This window comes from Patella vulgata, chromosome 5 (assembly GCF_932274485.2).
Source record: "Patella vulgata chromosome 5, xgPatVulg1.2, whole genome shotgun sequence".
Lineage (NCBI taxonomy): Eukaryota > Metazoa > Mollusca > Gastropoda > Patellidae > Patella > Patella vulgata.
The window spans coordinates 25,211,850-25,232,933 of NC_065883.2; the positions used below are offsets into that span (position 1 = coordinate 25,211,850).

General features: G+C 36.1%; 1 protein-coding gene across 1 annotated transcript in view; it reads left to right on the top strand.

The window, feature by feature from the left end:
• The window catches only part of LOC126821996 (uncharacterized), an 81,011-nt gene extending 59,976 nt beyond the window's left edge, over positions 1-21,035 (top strand). Inside the window, exons 28-37 of the mRNA XM_056100958.1 lie at positions 1,456-1,664; positions 3,636-4,135; positions 5,346-5,560; positions 7,198-7,375; positions 9,012-9,119; positions 11,801-11,926; positions 12,646-12,798; positions 14,644-14,729; positions 15,124-15,303; positions 21,009-21,035. Coding sequence (XP_055956933.1) covers positions 1,456-1,664; positions 3,636-4,135; positions 5,346-5,560; positions 7,198-7,375; positions 9,012-9,119; positions 11,801-11,926; positions 12,646-12,798; positions 14,644-14,729; positions 15,124-15,303; positions 21,009-21,035 — 1,782 coding nt within the window. The remainder of the gene's footprint in view (positions 1-1,455; positions 1,665-3,635; positions 4,136-5,345; positions 5,561-7,197; positions 7,376-9,011; positions 9,120-11,800; positions 11,927-12,645; positions 12,799-14,643; positions 14,730-15,123; positions 15,304-21,008) is intronic.
• Positions 21,036-21,084: the final 49 nt, after the last annotated feature.

Consider the following 21,084-nt stretch of genomic DNA (forward strand, 5'->3'; position numbering starts at 1 on the left):
AAATAAAATACATGTACAGTCGACCTTATGTTGACTTTGCAGTTGGTATCAACCGCTTTTAACCAGTTGCAAGGGTGCTCATGTCGATCAAATCAACAACTGAGAACAACTGAATTCATAGCACTGATGTCGACATGGAACAGATACCGATTACACTTAACATGTGACTGTTAAACAGGCATTATACAAGAGCTAAATCTGTCTATTGTAACACAGAGGCTTAAACAACAACAACAACTGGGCCCTTATTCACGAAAACTTAAACTAAGATACAATCGAAATTTTAAGAAATACTGCAATTCGATTGGCTGACCAATATGCAAATTGGATATATGCAAATTGATTTTACTGGTCAGCCAGTATTTCTTAAAATTTCGATTGTATCTTAGTTTAAGTTTTCGTGAATAAGGGCCCAGTTTCTTCTGATACTTAGAGATACAGCTTTTTATTGTATACAAAGTTATACAACAATCGTACACCCAAGTTTAAGTTGTCTGCAGGTGAGAATACCTTGGGTGGCAGTCCAGTACTGGTACTATGATACAATCTCCGCTTTTATAAAGGGAACAGAGACATTCCAATGCAATCTATCTCAATTAATCTTAATCACTCTAAGTTAATGGGGCCCTTTCTAACTCAGTTAATAGGTTAGTCATTAATCATCGACATTTCCTTGATAACTAAGGCTACTATATCACGTCAATGGTCTAAACTTACTTGCCATTATCTAACTCAGTTAATAGGTTAGTCATTGATCATTGATATTTCCTTGATAACCAAGGCTACTGTTTCACACGAATGGTCTACAGTTACTTGTTCACTAACGGAGATTTAAATATGTGGACCAAGGGCCACTATATTACACTATTGCTGGTCTTTCTTTATGCCAGAAATGTTATATAAATTATTAATAAGACATTAATTAACCTACCAAGACCATAATCAACTCTCGATGCCATCGGATGACTGCGAGATAAGTAGATTTTAATACGTTTTGTGGTGGATGTGGTTGCCATAAAATTGGATAATCGAGACTTTGTTTATTATCATAACAACGGTAGTAATGGCAATCGAGGCTAGACATAATTGTAATGCCGATAACTAGGTTCAAAGTGAAGTAATTTGACTGAAATATTCAGCATATATTCTCTTTTCATTACCTGTTTTTTTTTTACTATTATAGCAAAAACTGTCGGCTTTTTATCTAATCTTACCTAATGCCCCTATTATTTATTTATGGTGAGTACCTTAGAGGTGCAGAAAGTTAACATGGGCAACTGGCTTCGACTGACTGGAACTAGTTATTTTGAGGCGCTCAGGTCGACAGAAGCCCAGCTTAAGGTGTTTGCTTTGATAGTGTGGTAAGTGATTACCGGTAATGGGAAAGGTGCATGCTTCCATTCCCATATCTTTGAGGATATAAACAATTACCTACTATATTTTATCTCTGATAAGGTTAATGGGGAATTCTACAGTGATGGAAGAAAGTACACCGATATTAAGATTATGCAGTCAGCTAGAGAATTATTAGTTTCTAGCAATGATGGCAAACTCAATGTTATGGTAGATACAGTTAATTTGGAAACAGAGATAACATCTGTTGTTGGTTTTTGTGGATCCTGTGATTTGCTAGACAGTATGGACGTTTCTCAAGCATTTGATAGGTAAGTTATTTATCTTAATGTAACTATCAAAATCTGAAATGTTATATAATGTTACCTCTTCACAGGATATGGTCAAAGCAAGCCACCTACAATCTTTACCAAAATCTATGATCGTCCTTTTAATCCAAGCCAAGATATTATATATATATATCTGCCATTGATATTTTCATGTGGACGTCCATAATTGTTTGTGGACACTCTACAGGTCAAAATTTTTATCTGATTTTAACGAAACTTGAAATATAAGTTTATCTCCCAAAGATCTCGGTTCCTTTCAATATTGGCATGTATCGGACCGTAACTTCATGGATTATGGCCCCTGATTGTACAAAAAATCTTGTTTTTAGCTTGTGGACCCGATAGAGGTCACAATTTTTATCTGATTTTGTTGATATTTGAAATGTAAGTTTATAACCCAAAGATCTTGGTTGCTTTCGATATTTGCGCATATCGAATCGTGACTTCCTGAATTATGGCCCCTGATTGTACGAAAAATCGCGTTTTTAGCTTGTGGACCCTATGGAGGTCTCAATTCCGATTTAAAAAACTGTTTGAACATATCCCCGTTACAACTTATTGACGGTTGAGTTTGAATTTCGTGAAAATCGGACCAAAACTGCCGGAAAAAATAGACACCCCTCGTATGCAAACAGTGTAAAAAAAATGGTATACTATATCAAGGTTGTGGACCCTCTACAGCTCACAATGTTGATCCGATTTTGATGAAACTTGAAATACATGTTTATAACCCAAAGATCTTGGTTCCTATTGATATTCGCGCATATTGGATCATAACTTCTTGTATTATGGCCCTTGATTTTACAAAAAATTACGTTTTTAGCTTGTGATCCCTTTAGAGGTCACAATTTTTATCTGATTTAAAAAAAACATGTGAATATATCACCATTACACAGTAAGATCTTGGTTCCTTTTGATAATCGCACATTATACACTAATGATGGTTGAGTTCGAATTTCGTGAAAAACTGACGAACACAATGGCCGTCCCTTGTACGCAAATAGTGTAAAAATTCAAGGTTGTGGACCCTCTAAGAGGCCACAGTTTTTATTCGATTTGGATGAAACTTCAAATATATGTTTTTATCATAAAGATCTTGGTTCCTTGTGATAATCACACATATTCGAACGTAACTTCCTATCGGTGAAATCCAGAGTAGATCTGGACTCATCTGAGAACATTACACGTGCCCATCGACAATTACCCCAATTTCTACGCGGCCTACATCATTGACGTCTGTTTGCCATGTGCTGGTAAGTTAATGGAGGCACAACACGCGGTTGTTGCACATGCAAATGAGCTGCATGTAGACGATTTCTAATCGTTTGGGGTGTAACCCGAATTCCTGTAACTTGGTACAAGTTTACAGAAAGCTGATTGGCCCTTTGTCCTCGATTTCGCAGGACCTGTGTATGATTGTGTGTTTGTTCAACTTTGTTGGTACCAGTTCCACAGTCTGCTGATCACAGACTGTGACACATTAAGAATGTTGGCTACTGCTCGCTGTGTAGAATCTGAAGCATGCCAATAGCACGTAGATGTTCATCACGTTAATGACGTCTGATTGCAAATTAAAAGTAACACACTAAAGCAAAGATACACTAAACAGTAAATCTTATGCAAGAACCGATAGGAAAGCCAACATGGATAGGATAAACCAGCATGTGGCAGTTTCCATCAACCCTTCCTTGAAGTCTCAAATTTGACAATGAACCGCTCCCACGTGTATGGCGCTATTGCGTGTCTCACTTGCAGTTCAGTGGTTCTGTTGGGTGATAAGTTCTTCATCTGTGAACATACTCTCAAAGCATGTCAAATGTCCATGAGTATTTATCATATCACAACCTGCATAGGTATTTGCATTTCAATATCCCCTACTTTTTTTTGAAGAGTATATATTTGGCATGAATGAATTATTTTAATCTATCCACTTTATTACTTCTCATTATTCAGATGTAGTGAACTTGGCTCTGGAGAGTCAAATACAGAAAATACTGATAAAGAACCACCAACACCACCACCAGAATTAACACCACCACCACCAAATTCGGAGTCACCCACAGGTCCTGGACCAGCAACTCCCCCAAATCCAGAAACCCAACCATCACAGCCAGTTAATCAACCTAGTCCAACAACCGTACCAGATGCTCCACCATCTATCCCAACAACTGGAGTTCCTAATCCTAGCCCTGGTGAAACACCCCCTCCAGAAATTCTTCCACCAGGCGCATGCCCTTCTACAATGTCTGCTGCTAACAAATGTGGTATAATTGTTGACGGTCCATTTAATAACTGTTCAAATACACAAGGATTATATGAGTTATGTATTACAAAGACCTGCAATGAGGGGGTGGATTTCTGTGACGTGTTAACTGAGACAATCTCTGTAGACTGTAAAGATTACATATTGTCTCAAGTAGATAGAGCTGAATCTTTGATGCGAACTGGTTGTGGTAAGATTTATTCTAATTAAGTATTGAAACTGCTTTTATATCTTCACATATCAGTGTGGACATATTATGTTGTCACCCTTGTCCATTGGTCATTCTGTCCAATAATGCCAATAACGATTGGCCAGTTAACACAATGGACAGTTTTTAACAGTTTTTTCTAAATCTGGTGTGAAGCATTAGGATTGTGAGAGGATAAGTGCAGTTGATTTTTAACATTCTAGGATTTTGAGTTTCAGAGATATATTATTTGGAAAAGCCTTGGGAACGATAGAGATCAGATTAATGTTACATCCAAGGTTACCTTGCAGATAAGCTGCTGTCTGTGTCTATTATTTTTTTGGGGGGAGACAAAACTGCTTTGTTTGTGTGTTACCTCTATCAATATTCAGCATACAGTGACCTTTTGTACTGGAGTTTCTCCCACACTCTGAAAACAGCCAGGATTACAAGTCCATTTACTGTATAAAAGTATGCTGTTTTTGTCACTAATTTGCCAGAATATTGTTTTGGGTATGCAAAGATACTCAAAACAGTTTATTTTCAGAAACACATTTTGGGTTGAAAACCACTGGCTGCAAACATTATACCATCTTAAATAAAGTTATGAACTAATATATTGACAGAAATAGTCATCTGTATTACAGTGTGTTTATAGTAAAATGTAGTTTTGTGGGGAAAAAAGCATGCCGGAACTTGTCGCTGCTGTGCCCCCTGTACTATGGGAGCAATGAGGGCAGCTGATCTCTCTGCCGAAGTAGCTCAATCACCCCTAAATATTGCCTTCTTTTCTATTTTATTTTGGTTTAAAGACATTTCTTCAAAGAGCATGTTGAGTAATTTAAAGATTATGGCTGGTGACTAAGTCATCGTACCATTCAGAACCTACTATCCCAGTTCCTTAAAGAAAATTAGAAAAAGGAATATATTAATACCAGTACATCCACGAGCAAACCCAAACAGCCTAAAACTGCTGTTCTTAAGACCGTCTCAAACCACCCAAGATATGTAAATAGCTTCCAGTATTATAGGACAGGGTGGTTTGGGGCAACCTAAAGCGACCTAGTTAGGGCAGTGTGGGAGAGTTAAATAGCTATTTAAATGTTAATGGAGTGACTAATATATAACCCAATAACTAAATAAAAAACAAAACTTTTTTTTAATTAGATTGGGGAGTATTCTTAATATGGTTTGTTTTTTTTTTTCTTTGTAGTTGAAGACTGTGGACCTAATATGGTATTCAGTTTTAAACCACCCCAGGAACTCCCTACATGTAGTAACAAATATCCTAATGCAGCTAATGAAGGTGAAGCAAATCCTCGTAACCCACAATGTATATGTCGTGCTGGATTCTTCCTGCAAAATGGAGGATGTATACCTCTCTCTGAATGTGGATGTGAGGATCCAAATTCAGAACGATATTTTGAGGTAAAATTTTGTTCCAGGCTTTTTTTATAAACGACAAATACCAGCTGAATATGGACAAGTCATTTGAAAAACAAGGCTGCTTTAAATAGATTTTTTTGTTTTTGGGTAGTTCTTTGCAATTTAAATTTTACAAGTGGGATTTGAAGCAAACTTTTGATAGGTAAATTAGCTAAAATATGTTTTTAGTTCAAATTTATCATCAAATCACAGTTTTACATACTACAATAACTTGGTTGGAAATCTATAAGTGGTGGGTAGCTATCGCGGATTTCTCTTATGAAGCTATTAGTTTCGCTGTGATGTGAACTCCCCTCTTCAGCTTAAATCTATAAGTGGTGGGTAGCTATCGCGGATTTCTCTTATGAAGCTATTAGTTTCGCTGTGATGTGAACTCCCCTCTTCAGCTTAAATGTGATTGTGTGGATGTTCCTTTTATATAGTGGAAACGGGATTAACCCTTAACCGGTTGACGTCATTTTGACGTTATGACGTCAAGTGGTCAGGCTAAATAAAGGCTGACGTGAAATATTTTGTATGCCTATTTCAATCGACTACTGCCGTATAATTTTAAGTGATACCAATAAAAAAGTCGCTGGGGATAAGTTGATCTATAATTTGCAAATCATTCTAAATCCTTTTCATCAGAAATATCGTCTTCAGAATCGGTGTCATCGATATAATCCGTTTCGGAATAATTCATAAGTATTTCAACCACTTTGAGCGTCTTTAACGTTCCCGACACCGTTAAATTAACGTTTTTCGTCAAAAAATGTTGAACAAAGACATGTTTTTCTCAATGCCCTTGACAAGACAAGTTCCTGTCTGACACTCATGCGTGGCCATATCAATTAAATACGAAACTAAATACCCAAATGCGGCTTATAAAAAAGGTTCTTGCTGTGGTCGACTTTAGTCGACCGTGACCACTTAGCTGTATAACATTGTGGTGACTATAGTCGACAATGACCGGTTAAGGGTTAAGGGTTAATCAACTTTTATGATCCTGCTTTGATCATTGCTGTTTTTAATATTTTTCGAAAATACTATTCATCGTATACAGGAGGGGAGTTGTCGGGTCGTGTAACCTATACACTTTAGATGTGTGGTTCTCAACCTTTTTTGCCAACGGCACACCTTGGAACACATGAAAAAATAGCGGCATACCTGGCTAAATATATATGAAAAATATTTGAATTTTACAAAATAAAAACATGGTAAGTCAGACGGCATACAACTAAATAAGGAAATACACAGCTATAAACTTCTTAGTAGACACCTGTGAATACTCAATTGGGATCACATGGTTTTTCGCATTTTCTTAGTGTGCCATGCAAAATTTCACGACACACTGGTTGAGAATCACTGCTTTAGATCATAGATGTTAAACCACAAGCTGCTAATAGTTGGCTGTCATTTTAGAAAACAAGACATGCTGTTTCATATTAATTTCATTGTCAGCCCCGTGAGGTCACTTTAATTTTTAGATCAACAATTTTCTCATATTATAGTATTTAAATGTCATATTATAGTATTTAAATGTCATATTATAGTATTTATATTATAGTATTTAAATGTCATATTATAGTATTTAAATGTCATATTATAGTATTTAAATGTCATATTTTCTACTTTTCCAGATTAATGACGAATGGTTAAATGCTGACTGTTCTAAATTGTTTGTATGTAAAGCAGGCGTTGTTGAAGAACGTGAAAATACACTTATACCAAATTCCAAATGTGGTACTAAAAACAATGAAATAGCTGTTGTGTGTATTGATGGATACCTAGGTGATGCTAAGGTTGAATGCAAGAAAGGTATCATCATGATAATATTATGTAGATAAACTTGTATTAAAGGCATGGAAATTACCGCGCGACAAATATAAATTAATCAAGTAACATAACTAACATTTTGGAGGGGAAAATAACTTAACATAAAATGCATTAAGATTGTTGCATGGCTCACTATAGCCTACTTTTGAAAAAACACATTCACTGTAACCACCTTTCAAAGAAAGAAGGGTACTATTAAACAGGATTCTGATCGTCTCTCCATCTGTCCGTCTGTCTGTCTATCCATCATACTTTTTGGGACACAATAACTCCTAATTGAACTACAGTGTTCTAATTTGGTGTAGGTATTTATTAGGTGAATGCTTTGATGGAGTCTGAAGATGAGTATTTTCCGCTTGGGCTAAGCAGAGATAAGCAATTTGATTGGTTGATGCTTTGGGGCACAATAGCTTTGGTTCTAATTAAATGAGAGTGATGAAACTTGGTGTAGTGTTTCATTACATCAATAACTTGACTAAGTGCCAAACTGAGCATTTTCTGCTTATGGTAAGCAGAGCGATTAGCAATTTGATTGGTCGAGACTTTGGAGCTCAATAACGTTGATTCTTATTAAATGAGAGTGGAACAAACTTTGTGTATAGTTTCATTACACCAATACCTGGACTAAGTTCAATGATGAGCATTTTCTGCTGAGGCTAAGTAGAGACTTCAATCTGATTGATTGAGACTTTGGAACACAATAACACTGCTTTTAATTGAGGTAGATGTACATGTACATTAGGTAGATGTTCATTAGGTGTATGTCTGGACTGAGTTCAATGATAACATTTTCCACTAAAACTAAGCAGAGCTAAGCAATTTCATTAGTTGATGCTTTGGCACAAGATAATTTGATTCTAACTGATGGATAGTGATGAAACTTAGTGTAGAGTTTCACTACCAGGTACTTCAAAACCTTGACTGAATTCGACTAAGTACAGATAATCAGTTTCATTGTTTGATACTTTTTAAAAAGATAAATGTGCAATTAATTAATATGTGTCATCTATTTATTTTGGGGTTGTGGCGGGGGACATCAGCCTTACTGTTGCCTTGTTTTTTTATTTTATAAGCGCTGACATTGTATGCCGGATTTTTAAATACCCTAATGTACAGGCTAAATCTTGTCAAATCTTCAAAACTTTACTCTGAATAGAGTAATTTAATGGAAATTTTCAATATATATTCCTTTTCCATTATCTATTTTTAAAGGGGGGGTTGGATGGCTGAATGGTTAGCGTGCGTGCACTGTATCATAAAGTCTGTCATTGAGTCGACTGGCGTGGTTTTGAATCCCCGGTTGTACATGACAAGGAGTAGGGTCGCCTGTCCAACCTCGTGGGTTTTCTCCAGGTCCTCCCACTGCTAAAGACCCCTATGCGCAAGCGAATTACTGAAATAAAATTAAACCATATGTTAGTCCCGAAATGACCTAGTTGTGTCGAGTGGACGTTAAACCCCATTTCTCTCTCTCTCTCTCTATTATAGCAAGAATGACCAGCTCTTTATCTAAATTTTACATAATGCATCTTTAGGTATATGTGGAACCAGTTCACTACTCTGCTTCATGTTATTATGTAAGATCTTTAAGAGTAAATTGAATGTATTTGTTATCTAGGTGATGAAACAGACAGCAGTTTCTGTGCTACTGTACAACTGGATGAGGATGATGTGAAGGTCTGTCTATGTAAAACCGGTTATGTCTCTGATTGTGACACATGTGTTGGTAAGTTGATCTGAATTTTCTGCTAAAATCAATAATGTTGTGATCAGTGTTATAAGCAGATCTGTTCCTAATCCATTCTGATTAAGGATTATCAAATGTGTTCCCTAATCCATTGTGATTGCTGCTAAGGCATTAGGTAATGTGTTCTCTAATCCATGTACTAATAAAAAATCAGTTGTTATTGAGGATGTATTATGTAAAGTGTTCTCTAGTCATCAGTTGTTATTGAGGATGTATTCATGGGTGTGACACATGGGGGGGGGGGGGGGAGTCTGACCCCCCCAATTGATTTTCGGGGGGGGGGGGGGGTCTGAATATACTTGGACCCCCAAAAAATTTCAGGCCCAAACTCCTATTTATTTACAACAATTATTAGGATTAGTTAAGATTCTATCTGTATAAAACCTGTACATATCCCAATATGGTTTACATTGCTAAAATAAAACACAGAGGGAATCATCCTGGAAACATGTGTGAAGTGAAAAGTAACTGTGTTCCATAAAATTGTGTCTAGTTAGCCTGTCAGTAATATTTTGTTAATTTTTTCCTGCCACTTATCAATCGCATGTAGGTACCCAAAAACATTATCGCCTAAACCAAATATTTATTGCCCGCTCAGCCAGCCACGTAACAATAATACTTTGCACGCGGTGTCTGGGCCAATCTGCAAACGAGTTGTGTGGACAGCATGGCCACATGGTGTTTGTTTATATTTTTTAGGGGTTTTAAAAAAGGGTTGGGGTTAGGGTTGCGGCCCCCCGCCCCCAATATATATTTCACGGCTACGCCTCTGGATGTATTATGTCATGCATTCTCTTATCCATTGTGAATTTGGTAGAATTATCTTTCTATCTTTTAGAAGACAAATTTCACAATCATAAAATTTTAATTGTTCAACTTGCAGAGTTATCTTTCTTTTCACATTTTGACATACAAGCTTTTGAATGTGATACAGGACCGATTTCTATCGGGAATTTTCAGAACTTGCTCAGCAACTTTTTATCTGGCAGATGGCACAGTCTAGGTTCTGCTTAGGCGGGTCTGACAAGCTCCTGTCTTTGTGTGGTCTATTTCAATCTGTTTAAGTAGGTCTTTAACAAGGGCAAGGTTAAGGAATTGCAGCATCTCATAGCAAACACTTTGTGTCCTCTTACCCACTTACATATATGATGCCGATGTCAAATCGGCAAAGGAATTTGAATAATGGAAAAAGAGACCATAAATTGTTTGCCAAAAAGTTGTGTTAAAAGAAACATCTTCAAGGTTCATGGAGTCCATTGATGCATTATGGCCGAACATTATAGGGTAATCCGCCAACTGTTTTTGCCAATGCCAGACATAAGAATGCTTCTTTCTGGATTAAGATATGATGGAATTTGCATTATTGATGTTTCACCATCAGTAATACACAGCCATTTTGCCGATACTTGAGTCACGGATATCTTTTCAGAACGACTTAGCAAATACCTTAAAAATAGTATTTGGGTTTTGAACAAATCATTCTCTCTTGCTTGGTATTCAGCTCTTTTATTTTAGTAGGCTTGCATGTGACTATTTAGACAAAATACTAGACTCAGATAGATACTTAGATAGATATGATGTAATACAACCATCCAATGACATATATGTATATATTAACATTAATATATATGTCATTAGATAGTTGTATTTCCATCTCCATTTATAGAAAGGTTGGAGAGTGTCACATGACATTGGTAAAGACAAGCACACTAATCAGCAGTGAATATGGCTAGGCCGCTACAATCACTGATAGGGATGCCATTCTGTAATAATTAATCATGCAACAAATAATTAAGTTCTCAAAAGATGGTGTTTATTTTTAACTCTGTAGGAGGCGTGACCAAATTATTCTTTCAGTGGTTTAACGTGGCGTTGTTTCGATTTCCCACTTGTTCATGACCAGGGGTAGGGTTGCTTGTCCAACCACATGGGTCTTCCTTTTTTCTCCCACTGCTAAAGACCCCTAAGCGCAAGCAAATTATTGAAATGAAATTTAACGATATGTTAGTCCCAAAATGACCTAGTTTATGTCGAATGGATATTAAACCCCATTTCCCCCTCTCTCTCATTTTAGTGGGTATTATTTTTGAATGATATGTCAACATCTTATATTGGTAGCACTGATAGTAGCCATATAGGCACATCAATAATTTGTTGCACACTCTATTTCTAATTGACTGGGGGGGGGGGGGATCACGGTGGTTAAGTGGGTAAGACGCTGGCTCGCTAGCCTGGAGGTCAGGTGTTCAGTCCCTGCATTGGCTGAGAAAGTTCATCCAGATTTTCCGGCGTGGTTCCCCCTTGTCAGTGATGCAGGACGGAGGGCCTGACAAGGACAGCTGTCTAGTCGTTTGGATGGGACGAAAAACCGAGGTCCCGTGTACACATTAGTATGCACGTAAAAGATCTCTTGACATAAGAGTAGGCCGTAGTGCTGCTGTCCGGTCAAAATTTCCCTCATAGAACACTGTATGGCGTATGCCCGTCTTCATTAGCCCAGTTCGGAGCAGAACAGTAGGACATTAAACCCCATTTCATTTCATTTTCATTTCATTTCTAATTGACTGAACAATGATAGCTTCCACTTTTAATTTTCACTCATGCTTAGTTATATATTTTGATGTAAGCTTTTTTTATATTGTGATATATAATGTATTTAGATTTGGATGAATGCCAGGCTAATCTACACGACTGTAGAATCAATGAGCAATGTAAAAATACACCGGGTTCTTTTGAATGCGAGTGTAAGAGCGGATACAGGAAAAATTCACTCAATGTTTGTGCCAGTAAGTATTTTATTAACCGTTTAATTTTTGTTTCTTTAAAGTTACAATTTCATATTTTCTAAGAAAGTCAAAACATAATTATTTCTCTATGTCTTTTGCTCAATAGGTTGTCAACTCACTATTATGCGATCATAGGTTATCTTTCTCACACTTAAAAATCTTCACACCGGAAATAATAACACAATTACCTCCCTTGTTTTCCTATTCCCCACCATGGAATAGCTATCTTCAAACGTTTGAATTTGAAGTTGAAAATGATATTTTTGCCAATTTCTCAACTGACAATAGTGAATTATAGGATTAATAGGATTATTCTTTAATAAGGTAGGACTGTTTATAGATACCATCTATTTTAGGGCTTTATTTTAATACATTTGAAAATATAATTTAAAAATATGAAATTGTAACTTTAAGTTTGAGGGGGTTGGTCCAACATGTGTTCTTTAGATCATAAGGTCTGTCATTGTCAAGTGACATGGTTCCGATTCCCAGTATATATGTGACAGGACAAGGAGTAGGGTTGCCTGTCCAACCTTGTGGCTTTTCTCTGAGTCCTCCAGTTTCCTCCCACTGCTAAAGACCCTTGCTAGTGAATTATTGAAATAAAATTTAATCGGGTGGACGTTAAACACCATTTCTCACTTGCTCTATCTCTATAATGTTTTACTTCTTTAGGATATCAACATGACTGATGGTTGTAATGTTTTACTTGTTTATAGATATCAATGAATGTCAGGAAGAATCAGAAACACCGAGATGCCCAGAAAACTCCATATGTCGAGATGTACCAGGAGCCTATGCTTGCTCTTGCTGTTATGGTTATGATTTCACTATGGCCCGTCCTGGTGGTCCATTCCAGTTTAAATGTCAACGTAAGTAAACCTGTGTATAGATATGTTTAACAACAGGGTATTTGTCGCCTCTATTCCATTTACCTGTATCAACGTACTTCTTTTTACGGTTATATGTTATCATCCATCAGTACTCTTAAAGATGCATAATGTAATATTTAGATAAAGAGTTAGCCATACTTGCTATAATAGTTTAAAAATAGATATAGAATGTATTGAAAATTTCAGCTGAATTACTTCATATTGAGCGAAGTGATAAATGATTGAAATTTTGACCAGAAACAGTATAAATAGGCTCGATTATCAAGTACCATTGCTATGATAATAAAACATAGTCTTGATTTTCATTTATATAGATCAACAAAGATATGACATTTTCTAATACATTTAATATCTCAACTATTTGATGATCTAGAGAGTTTGATATTGGCTGCTGTTTGAATAAATGTCTAAATAATAATTTATATAATATTTGAAGCCAGAAAACAGACCTGTAATAGGCAGATTTATCTTCTTACATAATGCATCTTTAAGCCGTTGATAAGATACTGGGGGATCACGTGGCTAAGTGGGTAAGACGCTGGCTCGCTAGCCTGGAGGTAGGGTGTTCGATCCCTGCATTGGCCGAGAAAGTTCATCCAGATTCTCCGGTGTGGTTTCCCCTTGTCAGTGATGCAGGACGGAGGGCCTGACAAGGACAGCTGTCAAGTCGTTTGGATGGGACGAAAAACTGAGGCCCCGTGCACATATTGGCGTGCACGTAAAAGTTCCCTTGGCAGTTGGAATTCGATATAAGAGTAGGCCGTAGTGCCGCTGCCCGGGCAAAATTTCCCTCATAGCACACTGTATGGCGTATACCCCTCTTCATTAGCCCAGTTTAGGAGCAGAACAGTAGGACGTTAAACCCCGTTTCATTTCATTTCATTTTCTGATAAGATACTGGGTACCATAGATTTATCATTACTAACAGCAAAGTGGTAATAACTCTTTTTTATGACCACATACTTTTGATGGCCTCTACTATATGAAGATCTGACCAGTTGTAGTGGGAAGTTGCGTCAGGGATCATAAAAGTGGCTTTTGACCCTATGATATCAGACATTTGATTAACCATTCAGCATTGATGTTTCTAGTAGGATACCCACAGTTCCATGCATCGCACGCCAAGAACTCACCGCAACAGACCGTTTCATTGACCAATCCCTCACATCAACCAGATCCTAGTGTAGTAAAGACAAGTAAAACGAAATTTTCAACAATAAAAAACGAAATTTTCAACAATAAAAAACGAAATTTTCAACAATAAAAAACGAAAGGAAATAGGATCTGTGTTTTAATCAGATTGTCCCGCATCTAAACTGTGTAATTTGAATAGAAATATTTTGGTTCTCAGAAAATCTCTCGACACTTAAAAAAGCGCTGCATGACCCATTTTCATTTCCAAAAATAAAAAGTCACATCAGTTACCACACGTAAATGATTTAACCTTGTTACAGGAAATAGCTCCATAAAAAGATAATGAATGATGTAGGCTCATTTTTCTAGTATGCAACCCTTATAAATACTACTAACAATCATAAATGATACTGGATAATCATACATTGCTACAAACAACATGATGAGATAAATTCAGAGCTTTGAAATGTTATGCTTATGCGAAGTCATTTAGCCCAATATGGCAGTAGCAATCCTTTTTCAGTAAAAACACAAAAATAAAAACCTCCTTCCCACATCAGATTTTTTGTACGGATTGTCTAAAGAACCACAATGTTTTTGGGATATGGCCCTTTGTTTGTATTAAAAATATAACCCAAGTTTTAATGGTTGTATGATTTATTTATTTATTTTTTTTTTGTACTTGATTAGGTAATACTAGAATTACCATAGGTAGCGATTGTTGTATTTGTAACACAGCTCTATGTAGACCACCAACAGATGGATCACCTGCTCAGGTAAACTCCAGTAGCAATATTGTTATTAGTTTTATAAGTAACTTTTTTCGAAAATATCTCTCTAATATGTACTCAGATTGATTATTTTACAATTGATTAAGAAAAAAAAAATCAAAATATCAATGATACATTATCTCCTGCCTCGGATTCAATCAGATCAAAAACAGTCCCATTAATTAAAGCTGGAAAACATAAAGATGATGGTCTACCATTTACATAAGGATCAGCACAGCTGGATGAAATTTCAGTTCATCATATCTTTGTAAATAAAATCAGTTCAACTTTTGCAATATTGTAGTTTACAAGGGATTCCTATATCACTCAGATCACGCTCAGGGACTTTAATGATAAAATGCATGAATTTTTTTTAAATGTGAATTATTACATATTTAAGGTATGTGGTTCTGATGGTGTAACATACAGCAATTACAAAGAACTTTATCAAGTCAATTGTGCCAAATATGGTGAATCCAATATTAACGTTACTATTGCTAATTATGGAAAATGTCCCTCTAACGAACCAACAACCTCTACAAGTACAAGTAAGTCATCACCTACCTGGAATACAGTTCTTGTATACATGTATATTATTAATGTTGTGTTTCATTTTATCCTGCATTGGACCAAGCTAGGGAGGGATATTGAAATAGGCTCTGTCTGTCCCGATTTTGTTTCCAAAGCATATTTCTTAAACCGTTCAAGATTTCTTTATGAAATTTTATACACGTAACTGCCTATTATAGTAGCGGTAGCTGAAAAATTGTTTATTTATAACTCGCACTACATTGTCCATCATGAAAGAAAGGCAAATAATTACTAGTCTTAATCCAGATTGGTTGCCAGTCTAGTCATAACCAATATTTTAATTTTGTATAAAATTGATGAGCCTGAAGTACGTATTTATTCTGAAAAATATGTCTTGTATTTTGTAGCTTTAGTATATTGACATTCTTTAATATTTTTATATGAGTTTGTCTTTTTAGTTTTGGTATATTGACATTATTTTATATATATATATATATATATATATTTATATCCAATCATATAATCAAAGTTTATTTTATTAACAGCTACAACCACAACCACAGAAGCTCCCTCCACAACGAAAAATCCATGCAGTTCAAATGATATCTGTAGTAACTATGAACTATCCACAGGTAAAAATAATAGGATCGATATTATGATATTGGTACTAGATTTCTATATTTGTTCAGATCTAGAAATTTAACATGAACCCAGGAACTGATTCCTGCAAAACCTAACCTCAGGAACTGATTCCTGCAAAGCCAAACCTCAGAATCCTTGAATTTAAACACAAAAATGTCTGCATGATTTCATTAACAGATGTTTTTAGATAATTTCCTAATGATATTTGAAAATAAAGAGACATTATAGCTTTTAATAAGAATATAAATGTATGACCAACCAAGTTTTATAATTAGATCTGATTTTAATGACTGGTAAACTACAAAGCACTAATCTCTCATGATTGTTAAATCCCATTTCTAACTACTACAAAAGCACTGCTAAACTACTACAAATTACTAATGTCTCATGATTCCTAAATGTCATTTCTAACTACTACAAAAGCACTGCTAATGTCTCTTGATTGGTAAATCCCATTTGTAACTACTACAAATTACTAATGTCTCATGGTTGTTAAATCCCATTTCTAACTATTACAAAAGCACTGCTAATGTCTCTTGGTTGGTAAATCCCATTTGTAACTACTATAAATTACTAATGTCTTGTGGTTGTTAAATCCCATTTCTAACTATTACTAAAGCACTGCTAAGGTCTCTTGGTTGTAAAATTCCAGTTCTAACTACTACAAAGCACTAAGGTCTCTTGGTTGTAAAAATCCCAGTTCTAACTACCACAAAGCACTAATGTCTATTGGTTGTAAAATCCCTGTTCTAACTACCACAAAGCACTAATGTCTCTTGATTGTTAAATCCCATTACTAACAACTACAAAGTCTAATGTCGTTTGCTTGTTAAATCCCATTTCTGACTACTACAAAGCACAAATGTCTAGTGTAAAGCAGAAATAATGTTTCTTGAATGCTAAGTCCTAGTGCTAGCTAGTGCAACATAGTAGTGTTTCTTGAATGTTAATTCCTAGTGCTAGGTAGTGCAATGCAGTAATGTTTCTTACATGTTATAAGCTTCGACATACTTGATGTGTATGACTAAAATCTAATATATATATATGCTTTAATTATGATATTTAGGCGGATGCTGTGTAGGAGGTAGAGACTTCACAAGTCTCTGTGATTTGAGAATGCATATATGTTTGCAGAAAAGAGAAAATCCTGAAGAATTACCAATATATACCTTAGGTGTATGCAATCCACCGACAACCACTACAACTACGCAAGCACCTACACCTGCTGGTAAATATGTCTATGGTCCCTCTCTTATCTTATGCAATAACATTTTGTTAGGCTCAGTGTGTTGAAAATACCATCAATCTGATTAAAACACAGATCCTATTTTATTTCGTTTTTTTATAGTTCAAAATTTCGTTTTACTTGTCTTTACTACAAAACAGAGGCCGCGGAGTGATTTCCGAAGTGGGGGGTCTGACAATAATAATTGACGGACGAAGGGCCCCAAGAAAATTTTGAAACTTTGATGTGATTTTCTGCATTTTTATACGCCCATATTTTCATGTGGACGTATTATGCCGTCGCCCCTGTCCGTCCGGACGTCCACAATTGTTTGTGGACTCTCTACAGGTCACAATTCTTATCCGATTTTGACGAAACTTGAAATATAGGTTTATCCCCAAAAGATCTCGGCTGCTTTGGATATTGGCATGTATCAGATCGAAACTTCATGGATTATGGCCCTTGATTGTACGAAAAATCACGTTTTTAGCTTGTGGACCCTATAGAGGTCACAATTTTTATCCGATTTTTTTGAAACTTGAAATGTAAGTTTATAATCCAATGATCTCGGTTCCTTTCTATATTCGCGCATATCGGACTGTAACTTCCTGAATTATGGCCCCTGATTGTACGAAAAATCACGTTTTTAGCTTGTGGACCCTATAGAGGTCATGATTTTTATCCGATTTAATTGGCAGACAAAATGGCCGCCGTTCGTTCTCAAATAGCGTAAGAATATGGTATATCAAGGTTGTGGACCCTATAGAGGTCACAATTTTTATCCGATTTTGGTGAAACTTGAAATGTAAGTTTATAACACAAAGATCTCAGTTCCTTTCGATATTTGCGCATATCGAATTGTAATTTCCTGAATTATGGCCCTTAATTGTAGGAAAAATCACTTTCTTCTTAGCTTGTTCTCTATCCATCTCTCGAAAATGTGGGCGTATCCTGCCTGGCAGCCGCTGGTTAAATATCATTATATATAACTTAACAATCATAAAAATTCCGACATAAGATAATTTTAAAGGTCATGAACTCATTTTTGAAGTGGTAGATTTAATCATATATGATGTGTTAGAGACCATCACAAACAAATATCCTGCAGAATTAAGTGGCTGGCGGGTTGACAGACACCGCAGGTAGAAAATGATAATTGAATGTTGGTTATTTAATATTGACTAATGAATGGAAATATGTCAACATTTCTTTTTCTCCATCTGCGCGGCAGGTTAGTGATTGTTTCGAGATCTATCTTTGGGCTATTCAGACGCAAGATTAGAAAATTTGCATCTTGCCTTTATTTATGTCATGTATCTGACCAAATCTAGCCAGAATTGCAAAATTTTAGTCCATAATTTTAATCGACCAATCAGGCATTTTCTTATACAATCTCAATCATCTTGTCCACTCTCACACCAGCAAATGGTTGAAATTGATATATGTAATTAAATCTTACTGCGTTTGTGATTAACTAGTGCACTGCAGCAGTTTCGAAACATTGTAATCATAGTGAGAGGTCACGCTGTATTTGTATGGTATTGAATTCATGGCATCACAGAAAGTATGTCATGTCTGTGGGTTAAGCCTATTTCAAAGTATTTAAATTTTAGTTCCGAAATATTAAGCGGTATCGATAAGCGGTTTTGAACGGTTACTGATTTTAGTTTCATTTTTCAAGAGTTTAACACCAAATCTGACGTTACTTGCTGCATCTGTGGACCTAAAATTTTGAAGTAGAGAGATGCCTACAGCAAAGAGTTACTGGTGTAATCAACACATGAAATATATAAATAATAAAATAATAATAAAATGCAAAAGTTTAAATTTGTACTAAATATGTATGCCTTTTTATTTAATAGAATCTGATTTTGAGCCATGGTCCATCTGGTCAGACTGTAAACCACAACCTATTGGTTTAGACTGTGGTACCGCTATGGGTGTCAGAGAAAGAACTAGGACCTACACTGGACCAAACCCAGAATTATTAACAAGTGAATCGACACGTGAAATGGATAGCTGTGATTTACCACGCTGTTCTGCTGACACTGTCATGCCTCGTAAGTTAAAGTTTAATTTATGACAACTTACAAGCCTTTCAGTGATACAGAATGCACAATGTTTCCACCAGCAATTACATTGTATTTTATAGAAAATTATTTGTAACGTACTATGTAATGGTTTTTGTCTGTCATTTGTGGTTTACTTTTCATCTGATTATTATCATTGTCCTTAAAGTCAATGTATGTGACAGTCTTGGGCGAAATTAGATTGGGATTGTTGATAGGAACATAATGAGAATCACTATCAATATGCAGAATATTTCACTGCTGCTTCCGTAATTATGTGTGAACACATGGCTAAGTGGGTAAGACGCTGGCTCGCTAGCCTGGAGGTCGGGTGTTCGATCCCTGCATTGGCCGAGAAAGTTCATCCAGATTTTCCGGCGTGGTTTCCCCCTTGTCAGTGATGCAGGACGGAGGTACTGACAAGGACAGCTGTCAAGTCATTTGGATGGGACGAAAAACCGATTTCCCGTGTACACATTGGCACACACGTAAAAGATCCCTTGGCAGTTGGAATTCGATATAGGAGTAGGCCGTAGCGCCGCTGCCGAGCAAAATTTCCCTCATAGCACACTGTATGGCGTATGCCCGTCTTCATTAGCCCAGGGAGCAGAACAGTAGGAGTTAAACTCCATTTCATTTCATTTCATTTCACACCCAACCTTATTGACTGTATTGTTTAATAAAATAAACATATGGGAACTATTTGGATAACCAGACTAGGTTACTGAAGCGTCCTCACTCTGTTTTATTTGTCTACATGCATAGCAGAGTTATTTTTCTGTTTATATTTTTACTTTTACAGCTTAATGCCTAGTCCACAATAGGTTTTTAAAACTTCCACTGTGGGATATGTTGATGTAGATTCGACTTTGCTGCTTGATGGTATATAGTGAGCTTGACAAGCCAACATCTATACTTTGAAGCTTTTTTTCGAATCGCCGGTTGTACGTGCCTGTCCAACCTCGTGGGTTTTCTCTGGGTCCTCCGGTTTCCTCCCACTGCTAAAGACCACTACACGCAAGCGAATTATTGAAATAAAATTAAACCATGTTAGTCCCGAAATGACCTAGTTTGTGTCGAGTGGATGTTAAACCCCATTTCTCTATCTCTCACTTTGAAGCTTTTGTTTTCTATATGAAATTTTAAAGCAATAATGTTTGAATGGAACTCTAAATCAAGTCATAAAAGGTGCTAGCTGTGTAGCACATTTTCTTGTTGGAAGACAGCCATTGAAATTGAATTTTCTACAGGGTCCATTATTGTAAAAATACTTTGATATCATTTCAGCTGTAACCAATGAATGTGATTTTAGTGATTGTCCTAAAGTTGCTGATCCTTACTGTGGACGAGTCTTAAAGGTGGATGACGTACCTAAAACATACTCTTCCAGATGTCATCTCGAACGAACAGCCTTGTGCCAGAATTCAGAAGTCAGTTACCATCCTAATGAATACTACCCAGCTGCTTGCCAAGCTGGTGGAAGTAAGTAACATATTTTGTTGTACTTATTTTTTTTTAGAGATGTTTAGATTAAACTAATAAATCAACAGCCACTTCAACATTAATATTATGTTCCCCAATCGCATTCAGACATCCTGAATAAAAAATATTGTTTAAAAGAAAGATGTTTTGTTTATAATTTCAAAGCTTACAAATTTGGAACTAAAAGCTTTTGAACAGTGCAACCAAGTACTAAATAAATCTTTTTCCCTAAGAAATAAGAAGAAAACATTTAACGTATAACAGAACATCAAATTGATATGCAACTAACCATTATTCTAGAGACACATATTTATGGGATAATATTGTTTAATTCAGATTGATCTTATACCAAGCACTGATTAAATTGACTGCTTTTCTTTATTTCAGAACGACCATCTTCTTTACCATGCTC